The following is a 12,303-nucleotide window of genomic DNA, read 5'->3' as shown; positions in this document are numbered from 1 at the left end:
CATAAATAAATAAAAAAACAGGGAAGAAAATAAAATGCCTAGGGCCATTTCTTGGATTTTCAGAGTTTGTACATTTTATAAAAACACTGAAACTTTGAAACATTTCTTCAAAGGCCAGACTGACAGCAGTCATTTTGAAAAAAGAATCTAGAGGGAGGAAGAAATATAAACAGAAAACAAACAAGATATTAAAGGAAACTTCCACCAGAATGGAAAAAAGTAAGCTTCGGAAGCCTAAAACATGCAGTCAAGGTGTTGATTGTTTGTAGAGTTGCATAGTCAGTTATCTATCTATGCAACTATATGCCAACTCACAGATCTAATAGACCAACTATGCGGCACTCCTCATCTTACCTGGTAAAAATTATCTGCTAAAGTAGGATGACATTCTCTGATGCAATCTTTTTGCTCCTTCCCCTTGTTGGCTTAATATCTTGTAGCTTTTGAACTGAGATGCTTTGCTAGGGTCCAAGAAGACCCAGGGCACACTTGGACACACCTAGCATGAAAAGTTGCAGTGTGCCACATTGAATAGCACTCACATCCTTTTTTTGTTCTCTCTTTCTCTTTCTGTTTTCCCTGTCTTTGCTTTTTCTCCTTTCTACTCATGTCACTTATTCTCCACTTATACCTTGAATATATCCCCCTTAGTACAGAAACAGTCTGTCTTCTTCTTGCTTGACCTAGTAGTAGATAAGGAGGCTTCTGATATACTTTCTACCCTAGGAGTTGAACAGCACACAAGGATGTCTATGTACCGTAGCTGTTGCACAAAATGACAGTTTCTCCATTAGCAACAACTGCAAGTTCCCCTAAACACTAACAGTAAGCACTCTTAACCCAACTTAGGCAGTAGTGGCTGACACCCAGGGCAAGTGATCAAAGACCTAGGGCCATTTCCCCAGGTGCTAATGTATAGAAACAACTGAATTATCAGACTTTTATACTCGGTTCTGATTTCCACAGCTTCCTCCCTATACTTTTTGTTATGCTTCAGTTGTTAAAAAAGTTACTATTGTTTACCCCATAAACAGCCTCCAAATATTCCGACAAACTCTTTTTTCATACATTCTTCTGGACAAACCCACTGCCACACTGGGTTTTCTTCACTGTGAGCCAGAAGCATTATTCATTATTAAAAGGCACCCACCAGATTAATTACCATAAGACTCCCTATGTGAAGTCCAAGTAGCAACTCTATGTGGGTTATCCTATATAGTCAAGCTATTGGAAGAGTTTGTAGAACCTAATGTGTCATAACATATTCTAAAGAAGACTTTTACCATCTGCCAAGTAATGGCGGGGATTTAAATTCAGAGCTCCAGCTAGGCAAGAGTGGTATTGTCATAGCGTATCCCATGTCCGGCGCCTGGGGCCGCGGGCCGGCCTCTTCACCCAGCGGCGTGACGTCACGAGGAGACCGAGGCGGCGCACGGCGCGCTCGGCCCCTCCCCCTCTGGGATCCTCCTCCTCATAATGACGCGAGTTGCAATGGCTCTGCGTTCTAGTGTTGCGACCGTCGAGCCAGTGCAACTTGCCTGATAGTGGGACACAGGAACCAGCAACATTATCTCCAGCCTGCCGCTCTCCTCTGCCAACTTTCTCCAGTACCGTGGGGTGCTTCACAGGGATTCCCTCTGCTCTCCTCTGACTTCATATGGGACATCTCTCTCTCTGGAACTGCCAGGACTCTACTAGCATCTTCCCTGGAAAGGCTAATGGACTGTAGAACCACCCTTAAAACCGCAAGTACCTTGCCCTAGGGGCTACTCCATAGGAAGTGTCAGCAAATACTCATTTGTGAAATTGATGTAACTTCAGATCAGTGAACTGCTACTCCATTTCCAAACTGTATACCACCAGTATTGCTGCTCTTCTCTTGTAAACATATATCAGTTGTCTCTGTGGAGAGTGTGGGGTAAATGTGACTGCAACTACTCATACAATTCATACTAACTAGAGGCTGCTGGCTTACCATATACCTATTTAAGGGTACTACTGTGCATACCTATAGGGGAACTCAAACCCCCCATTCTATACTGTGATTGGCGTATGATGTGCTAGAGGGTTACAACATCACTCCCTAACATACAGAGTGTAAACGGGAACCCTCGATCTGAGCCAATTCACACGCACAGGTTCAAGCCAATTTCCGCAGCTGCGATCCTACCTAAACCTCCTCGGCTCGTGCGTTACATGTATTTCAGAATAAAGAAAAAAAAAGACACAGTGGGGTTTCTCTTCTTGGTGGCTGGGAGCGGGGGGCTCCCAGAGCACCCGGGAGATTTTTTAAATTTTTAATTGTTTTTTTCTTTTTTACAGCAGCAGAGCCGCCGGACAATAGGAAACTATTGGGCGGAGCTAGCTGCCACTGCTAGCTCTGCACAATCGTTTTCTATTAACTTTTTTCTACTTTTTTCACTCTTTTTCTGTTCTGCTCGGCGCTCGGAGGCATTCGGCTATTCTCTCACTGCTGTTCGGGATCTTTCAGAATAGCCCGAACAGCAGTGTGAAGCCTGCCGGAGGTTTGGCTCAGCCAATCCAGATGTTGGACCGGCTGAGTCGAACTCCTTCTGCACCTCGGGTCAGCCGAACATGCTGAGCATGTTCGGCTGATCCCAAGCCACACGAAGCAAGCCGATGTACGGCTGATTTCAGCCGATGTAGGCTGAAATCAGCCATACCAGCCTGAAGTGAATAGCCGAACAGTGTTCGGCTCACTTTACTTCTGATCGGTCATTCACTCGGCTGCCCTCGGCAGCTTTGTGAATAGACCCCTTAGTCTCCATGTTTTATATCAGTTGTGAAAATGTTAAGTATATGTACACTTAGAAAAAAATAAAAATACTATATATCCCCACAAAATAAGATCCCTTGCAGAACTAACAATTCAACAAATACAAGTGTTCAAAATGATAAAACAGGAATTGTTGTCTCCTTATGACTTTGGCTTGATAGCAACAACTCTGTAAAATGTAACAAAAAAAGAGAACTGGATATGTAACAATCTTAAAATGTCAAATCTGTCAAAACTATTCACTTATTTTATATGTCTACTGACAGTACCATTTAAAGACAAGGAGCATTTTCAGAATTACTTTTTATACATTTTATTAGAAAATAAGGAAAACTATCTCGGTGCTTGACATTCTAAGACTAAAAATATCTGCAGTCAAATTCCTGTCAATGTACTGACATTCAGCCTTTAATGTAGGTTAGCATTCTCTGCAAGTTATTGGAGAGCATAATGGTAGCCACCAGGAATGATTAAAGGGGAACTACTGTGCTTATTCAGTGAATACTTACTTTCATTTTTATTGAAAAGTTTTCCTGAATTCATTTGCGCCAAATCTTGAGGATAATGTTAACTATAAAGATTTACAGGTGTACCCTCTCTACGTCAGACAATACAAGCAGCATAATTGCTGAACTACTTATGTGAGGAAATGGGCAATAATGGCAGAATAATGGCAGAATAAGCCATTGACTGTTTCAATAAAATGGACCTATCATTAGGATTATACTTTATATATATGTATCAACATTACCAAATCACATTAATAACGTGCATAAAGGAGTACCTTTTGCTTGCAATGAATAAAATATAACTTTATTACTTCAGGTAACCCAAAGCCTAGGCAGCCCAGAACAGATGGGGGGGAATTTATCAAAACTGGAGCAGACTAAATCTGGAGCAGATTTGCACTGCAACCAATCAGCTTCTCTGTCTCATTTTCACATCTTACCTGAGAAAACCGAAGAGACATGTTGATTGATTACTATGGGCAACTGCTCTAGATTTTGTCTGCTCCAGTTTTGATAAATTCCCCACATGGTCTCTGGTAATCAGTAGACTTGTGCGCCGTCAAAAAATGTGTTCCGTTTCGTAATATCCATTATTTCGTAATTCGTATCCGAAACTCAATTCGGATTCGTACGAAATACGGATTTTCGTTAGTTTCGGCACATTTTCATAACTTTACGAACATTCGTTATGATGAAGTTAAAAAGCAAAAATGCCTTTGTTAATATTGTTGATGTGGCAGTTGTTTTTGTATCCGAAATACGGATTCCGTATCCGAATTTCGTATTTCGGACTTTAAAAAAAACTACCATCAACTCCAATATAAATGTACTTTGCTTTTTACCTTCAATATAACGAATGTTCGTAACGGAACGAAAATACGTCAACGGAATTTCGTATTTCCTGCCTGTATATTGTAATGCAACTCTCAGCAGCAGAAGAAGAGAACCTCTGATTGGTCAACGAAAACGAAATACAAATTCCGTTAACGGATTCCGTATCCGAATTTCGTATTTCGTATAAAAAAAAACTACCATCAACTCCAATATAAATGTACTTTGCTTTTTAACTTCAATATAACGAATGTTCGTAACGGAACGAAAATACGTCAACGGAATTTCGTATTTCCTGCCTGTGTATTGTAATGCAACCCTCAGCAGCAGCGGATCCGTATTTCGGATTAAAAAAAAAAATCTTGTCATGTTGTTCAACCTCATTTACAGGGGTAATATTAGTTCCTGTTTCAAAGAAATTCGGATCCGAAATTCGTTAACGGAATTTCGTATTTCGGATATCATTCGGAAACTGCAATTTCGTATGCTTACGAATCTACGAATTTCAGGAAAATTTGTACGAATTTCGATTCGTAACGAAACGAATCGCACATGTCTAGTAATCAGCATAGTGGGCATTTCTCATCATTAGAGACTTAAAGTGGCACTAAACTCAGGAGTTAAACCTTAAAAATCCATTGAAGTACCTTAACATGGGAGCGGTTTTACTTGTCAAAGTATTTGTATTTCTGTCTATCCATTCCTGAGATACACAGCTCTGTAACTCAGTACAGTTTTGCTTAGCAGAGGAGGACCTTATTATTCTCTGCTGCAGTTTTAACTTTACTTACATGTCTCCTCCCACCCCTACCCCATGGCTGGACAGTGAAAAGAGAAGCAGCACACTGACAGACACATCTCTCCGTCACTTCATACTTTTTACATGGTAGCACACCTGATTGGCTCGTTGTACTGCTTCTCCCTCTCCCAGTCTGAGCCCTACTGTACAGGGACTGCAAGAGTTTGATACCAAGTCGAATTCAGGTATTTAAACTGCTTGCGTTAAAATATATTTTTAAGGATGCATTAATGAATATAGAGCTGCAATAAAGTGAGACTATTATTTCTGCCTAAAGTTCAGCTTTCTACCTTTTTACAACTAGTTTTTCTCACTGGGGATTTCAGCAACAAAGTAACCATTACATACAATGTAATCAGTCCAACAGTGGACCAATACATTATTAACACAAGGCTGTAAATGTTAACTTGGGGAATTGCTTTGGGTTTGGGTTGCACATGAGATCAACCCAAACCCAGCCTGTTCACAGTTTAGTGAATGCTCAAGTAATCTGCCCATATTTGGCCAGTTCACCCACCCAAAACTGGTGAACCAAGAATCCAAGACCCATTTGTTTACATACATAAGCTAGCCATGGGACCTGTCATTTGCTATGGGAGAGCAGGCAAGCTTCTTGTGCTGGGAGGTGACCATCTGTCTCTAACTGGTGGTAATCACTCGTGATTACATCTGAACATGAGTAGGCAGCTGCAGCCAATGCAGATTGCCATTGCTTTGTAAACGATGAGCACTGCAACTGTCTGGAACTACCTGCAATTCCTGTTGCAAGAATCCTCAGAATCTTGCCACAGGAATTCACAACAGCACCTTAGGCATCCACAAAGCACATTCGTTAAAGCACTTGTGTATTTGTTTTATGTTGCCCTTTAAGCTACATTAAAAGACCTGCTACCACCCGAAAGGATGTTTTTTTAAAAATATCTTTTGCACTGGTACATGTGCCATTACCTATGATCTTCTTTTAACAAAAGCTTGAAAATGTTGCAGAAACAACAGCATGAGTTGTCTCCCATTGACTTTAATGGGGTTCAGTGCTATGTTTGGTGTTCATGAACTTCCTGCTGGGTTTGCCGAATGTCCAGCAAACTGAACTTTGCCGGGTTCACTCATTATTACTGTTAACTTGCGCTCATGATATGAGATGCTTTGTAATAAAAATGGCTAACACACTTAACCTATTATCTTCAGTGGAGTTCCACAATAATGATAATGTCTTTACCAGCTCTAAACAGATTTATTCATTTCTTTTTAACTCTCCACAGTAATCCCTCATACATTTAAAAATGATTTTTGTAAGTTTGAGTACAAGTGGGATGATGTAGTTGCCATAGAGAAAATGTTGTTTTGTTGCACCATGCCCCCAGTCTTAAGCTATCTTGCTTTTCTCTGCACTGCAAACCATAGGGAATTGTCTTATTACTAATTATATGAAAGAACTGCTATTTCTTGTAGCTTATAAAGAACCCACAAGTGAATAGAAAATAAGAAATAGGTATCACTGAGTGAGATCAAACTGCAGTGCAAAGCCGTTATACACACAAATCCCACACATACAGTAATTCATGCGATCAATAAAAGAGTGAAAAATATGAGATTTAATCTTTGGATTCTATGATACTGATCTCATTGCAGTATAAATGACTAAGCATATACTAAATGTTGCCTTTTTTATTATTACCCTCATTATGTAAACTGCAGTAGCATGAGAAATAGATTAATATTGCTTTTTTTTAAGTAGTTGGCTATAAGTGGTTCCCCTGGTATGCAAACTCAGCCCAATGCCATAAATGTTTTTCTTTCTAAAAAAAAATTATTCTGCCTCTATCTCTCTGGTTAAAAAAAAAAAGGTTCCAAAGCATTCTTTACCTTCTCCAACATTGCAGCATGTGTTCTCATTGAGCCACATCACTCCACTTCTGCGCTGAATGATGCCCAGCATAATTTAACCTACTTCCTGTGAGCCTATAGTATCAATTGCATGCCTCCTAGCAGTGTGGCATCACACCAGAAAAGGTCAACAATGACATTCCCCCTTGGGGATGGATCATCAAGCCACCTTGAATTCACAGGAGAATGATTCAGACAAAAGTGTCCATGGGGCCATTCTCTTTGTCATTGAGGACCACCATTACAGGAAGAGGAGCCAAGGATATCACATAATCAGAGTGCAGACATCTCCTAAAAGGCATTTAAACAAGAAATGAAAAAAGAGGAATATGTGGGGGGCACTCAACTGAGGGATCGGACCTGGGGATGGGCTTTCAAGTAGTTCTTACCCCTAATTGCATGATAGCTTTTTGTATCTCACTTGAAATGAGCTTAGAGAGCATTATGCCAGTCAAACGTGAGCTGATCCACAGACTTTAACTGAGAGAGTGGATCAGTGAGGCACAGTTATTTTGTAGCACTACTCAACAAAAATGTGATGCCTGTGTTTATAATAAGAATATATTGCTTCCTCCATATACATATACTTATATCTACTAATCAACAAGTTTTTTAAAAACATTAACATGTATTTACATTATTTACATCACACTGCTGACATTCAGATAGAAGATAAATTGATAGATTCCCCTTAAATCAGCTAGTCTTTTCTATGTATTATATTTGCTCACTTCAAATATATTCGTTTATATATGTCATTTGAACATACCTCTGCATATAGGAACAGGGAAGTCCCAAGATGCTGTGTTTGCTGAATTTGCTATACAAGTAAGCAGCGGATGACCATCCAAAATGTATCCCGTTACACAACTATATCGGATTTTGTCTCCAATGTCAAACTTTGCTCCAGACAATAAACCCTTTGGTGCTACTCCAGGATTCCCACAGGAACTGCTCCGTAATTCTGAGAAAGGAGATGAAGGTACACAGTCAAAAACATAAGTCAGACTCAATTTAGCTTCATAAATAAAACCATGAACTTTGTTTAATCATAATATCACACTAATGCATTCATAAATTGTCAAGAGAGAGATAACTATCAAACTGTTAACACAAAAGATTGAGAAGTACTCATGACTGAAAGGAAAATTAATTCCTGACTGATCTTAATTTACTTCAGAAATTGTTGTGGCATTTTATAAATCTGTCTTATAGAATAAGTACACATTTAACAAGCCTTAGCTTTTTTTATTGTAGCTGGGCAAGTTTAAAAATATAATCTTTCACGTTTTTCGTTACCCTTGAACGTTTTTCTGGAATTTTCATTGTCTGTGCCGTTTTAAAATGTCTTGATATATTGGAAAGCCATCTGAAGAAATAGAACTTTCTGTTTACAGTGTCATAGGTAATAAAGTATTTCTAATATCCCTTTAGATACCTGTTGCCAAACTTACGGCTTCAGGGCTATATGAACCCCTTTGTTAAGTGGTGTGTGGCCCTTGGCCCCAGCAGTCTGTAGTGAGAGTGACTAAAGTGTGTAATAGCAGTGATCTTTACTAGCCTCATGGAACATGTCCCCAGTCTATCATTGTCTTCTGTAGCATTTCTTCAGGTATCAGCTAAACCTGCATGTCCATTGTCTCTAACCATAATTTCTTCTAGTACGTCTGCAATCTCTGGCAGTCCTCTTTAGCATTACATATACTGAACAATATGGGGTATATTTATAGATCAGTTATCCTGACACTTTATATTATATCACAATGACTGTGAAAAAATTCATAAAGAAATATCACTGTAGATAAGGAAACTTGCATTAAAAAAGGCCAATGTCATTTTTGAGTAATTTGTGCAGAGAGTGAGGAGTTTGTCCCCCACGCATTGCTGGTTGCCAAGATGCTGGCAGCCCAAAGACTGCTGGCATCATGCAAGCAATAAAGCTCAACCACACAGCATTTTTGAGACCTTTGCACAAGGGGAGCTTTTTGCCAAATGTATGTACATTTCTGATATTTAGGTAGTTTAGTTTATTTCTTTGTGTTCTGTGTGTGCATTTGTGTATTAGATGGTTATTTGTGTACTGTCATGTTAAATGTTTTCTTTTGCCTTTCTGCTACCTGTTTGTGAAGGCTCATAAGAACCAAAAAAACAGGTCCTGCATAGCTGAATTGTGATTCTGTAACCCTTAGGGGTCCAATGTATTTCATGTGGGGGGGGGGGGTTGTATTTAGGTAGTTTAGTTTATTTCTTTGTGTTCTGTGTGTGCATTTGTGTATTAGATGGTTATTTGTGTACTGTCATTTTAAATGTTTTCTTTTACCTTTCTGCTACCTGTTTGTGTAGGCTAATAAGAACCATAAAAACAGGTCCTGCATAGCTCAATGGTGATTTTGTAACCCTAAGGGGTCCAATGTATTTTATCAAAACGATCCCCCAATTTTCAACATTATTTCAGGGAAATTAAATATATCAATTTTAGGGATGCACAGATACTTTTCAAGTACCAGTGCAGATACTTGGCATTTTCATGAGAACTACCAGGGTTGCAGAAGTTGCAGCTGGGACTTAGCTTTGGCACTCCACCACTGTCCTGAAATCATTAGTCTGCATTGTTTTAAAAAAACTGTCACATAAAAATGTATCAGTACTCATACTTGTAAGTACTCTGCAAGTACCAGTACTCATACTCGCAAAACTGGTATCTGTACATCCCTTTATTTATATTTATAAAAACAAAATCGTACATTAAAACAGAGATGTACAAATCCCAGGAGCTCCGTGTGCTCCTTACAAATGACAGCGGCCTCCTAATTTTTTAATTTTTCTCTAGTGTAGTCTTGGAGCCCAAAAGTATCGGTACATGTACTCGTACTTGTACCGAGTACTGTACTTGGTATCTGTGCAACCCTAATCAATTTCACTCATCTTGATCTAACATACTATACTGAAATGAAAACCTTACGTGGCTATCAAGGTGCTATGCAGGGTGGCATTTTTTTTCATTTTTAACCAGTTGACATCCAGGCCATTTTTCAGTATTCAGCGCTGCGGTACTTTGACTGACATTTATTCCGTCATGCAGCGCTGTACTGAAATTAATTGTATACCCTTTTTTGGGAACAGATAGAGCTTTCTTTTGGTGGTATTTATTCACCACTGGGGTTTTTATTTTTTTACTATGTTAAGGAAAAATTACTGAAATTAAAAAAAAAAGTTTCCCCTATATTAAATGATAAAACTCTGACGCGAACGAGCACATATAGACGATCGGCGGGCTATGGAGCCGCTAATCGCCTATATGTGAAACACCCGGTAACGGGTGTGTGCAATAGTCGGGTCTTTTCTGCCCGTGCGTGCCCGCTAGGGGGGACGCGCAAGCAGAAAAAAATTGCCGTCTGGAGACGGCAACCCGCAAATTCTGCAGTGCCGTCCGTCCGTTTTTTTACTACGCGCGGACGGCAAGTGGTTAATATGTCCCCATATTTTGGTCCCCAAGACTTTATATTTATTATTAGATTACACTATTCTTCTCTGGACTACAATGTGAAAATTAAGGGGAGTCTGGGGGACATCGTTAACCATGCTGTAACCTTTCATTTTTAAATGTGTTGTGGTATGCAGGGAAATCTCAACAAGATGTGAGAGCTAAAGGATTTAAGGAATATGTGGTTTAAACATTTATTGTGCCCACTTTTTTTAAGTCTTTGTTGTATCACTGCTGTCAGAAAATATTGGATTGTGTTAGTCTATGATGAGAGAAATGTGTAATGCAAGTCATGGTTTAATATTATAGGCAACACTACAAGGTACAATTTATATGCCAAAACTTACTTATATAAATATGTTTGCTACCTAACTTAGGGCTTAGGGAGTGTGACTGCCGTACTAAAAATTTGATTACTTCTATGCAGAATGCACCATATACAGTTGTGTTGATCATAAGTAAGTAGATCCTTGGTAGACCTGCGTGTATCACAGATCTCATGACCAAGTGATGGATACACATATATACCTAAACACAGACCAGATGTGGGATTGTTTTAAAAACACACTATATACTGCTACTTCAAAGTGTATACCATTAGGGAGCAAAGGCAAAAGATCAAAGACTAAACCAATATGGTTTAATAAAACTGTAAAACAACACGTCAAGGACAAGAGAGCGGCATTTATAATAAAAAATTCCAGCACAAGGGGGTTCTTCACAGTAAGATCAGTAAGATTCATCACCTTGAATTGTGCCCCCTAAGAAATCAGGAATTGATAAACAAGCACTGTTTTTACTATTTGTGTTTGCACTATTATTTCCTATGCTCTGACTTGTGAACTGTCCTTGAAGTCCTCATATATATTGTAGATCTATGGGCCCTGCATTATAATTGATGCCGATCATGGCCCTTCAACCTTGTGGGAGTGGAGATGAAGTAAATAAAAGTCCCTTTTCCAGGAACCCTAGACCTAAACAAGCATTTAACCTTTGCAGTGTGAGGACAGCCCCACTGCAAGGAGAGTTGAGTGTTTTTCCCGGAGTTCAACTTTAAGTATTCCCATAAATGTGATATTTCTCAGTGTCTGATAATAAAAAAAACGGCTGCACAGGAAAAAATAAAGTGTATTTAAAATAAAGATAACCTTAAGTGTATACAAACCCTAACAATAAACTCAATTGTTTTGCTCCTTTTGGCCTGCTAAATGTATCATTGAAAGTGTTTTGTTACATATGTTTGATGTGCAAAAAAAAAGTGTTGGTTTTACCACAAATTTTGTAAGCTGATTAATGTTTTCTTGTGTTGCCTTGACATACGTTTTAAGAATTCCTACGGTCACAAAAGCCTTATGATTTGTTTTTAAATGTGAGTGCATTTCCTTATCATCCATTTATTAAAAGATTCTACAACACTAACCAGTGCGTGTTTTTCCTCTTTCAACTGCTCACATATTTGTCTTGCACACTTTTGCAAGACAATTTATGGAACAGACTGCAACATGGAAGAACACTATTCAATTTCAGACAGAATTTGTAAGCAAAATATAAAAAGGAATATTTTATGTCATGATAGCACTGCATGGTATTCCATAAATTAACTCTCCAGATATTTTTAGGTTGGACATGCTAAAAACAATTTACCCAATTTTCAAAAAAGGTTTCAAAGTGTGGCCACATTTGAGTAATTTGCCTTGCACATATAATTAGCTTTCTTGATGTGGAGTAATTGAAACATTGAATCAGTATTTTGTTTCATCAGATTGCAGCAATGGCTGGTCTGGAGCTCTCTGCTGTTCAGTCCTGACATTACAACTCTCCTGTTGCTTTCCAATTCTTTTGCTTGGATCTCTGCATGCCTACAGGCAAAGTAAACAATCTAACACTCACTATAAATTTGCTGCTACCTCAGTAATATATATTACATTTAGCAAGTAGAGAGGATACGATGTAAATAAATGACATTTAATGTCAGGTGAAAAGTATGAACATGGTA

The 12,303-nt window shown here is 38.8% G+C and overlaps 1 protein-coding gene across 1 annotated transcript in view; it reads right to left on the bottom strand.

The window, feature by feature from the left end:
* The window catches only part of LOC108800543 (CUB and sushi domain-containing protein 3-like), a gene marked incomplete at its 5' end in the record, with an annotated part of 181,987 nt that overhangs the window by 33,833 nt on the left and 135,851 nt on the right, over positions 1-12,303 (bottom strand). The window contains one exon of the mRNA XM_018572534.1: positions 7,593-7,787. Within this exon, the coding sequence (XP_018428036.1) occupies positions 7,593-7,787 (195 nt within the window). The remainder of the gene's footprint in view (positions 1-7,592; positions 7,788-12,303) is intronic.

This window comes from Nanorana parkeri, unplaced genomic scaffold (assembly GCF_000935625.1).
Source record: "Nanorana parkeri isolate BGI_ZX_2015 unplaced genomic scaffold, ASM93562v1 scaffold2063, whole genome shotgun sequence".
Taxonomy (NCBI): domain Eukaryota; kingdom Metazoa; phylum Chordata; class Amphibia; order Anura; family Dicroglossidae; genus Nanorana; species Nanorana parkeri.
Note: the sequence above shows the minus strand (reverse complement) of the source record. Positions and strands in the feature narration are given on the sequence as shown.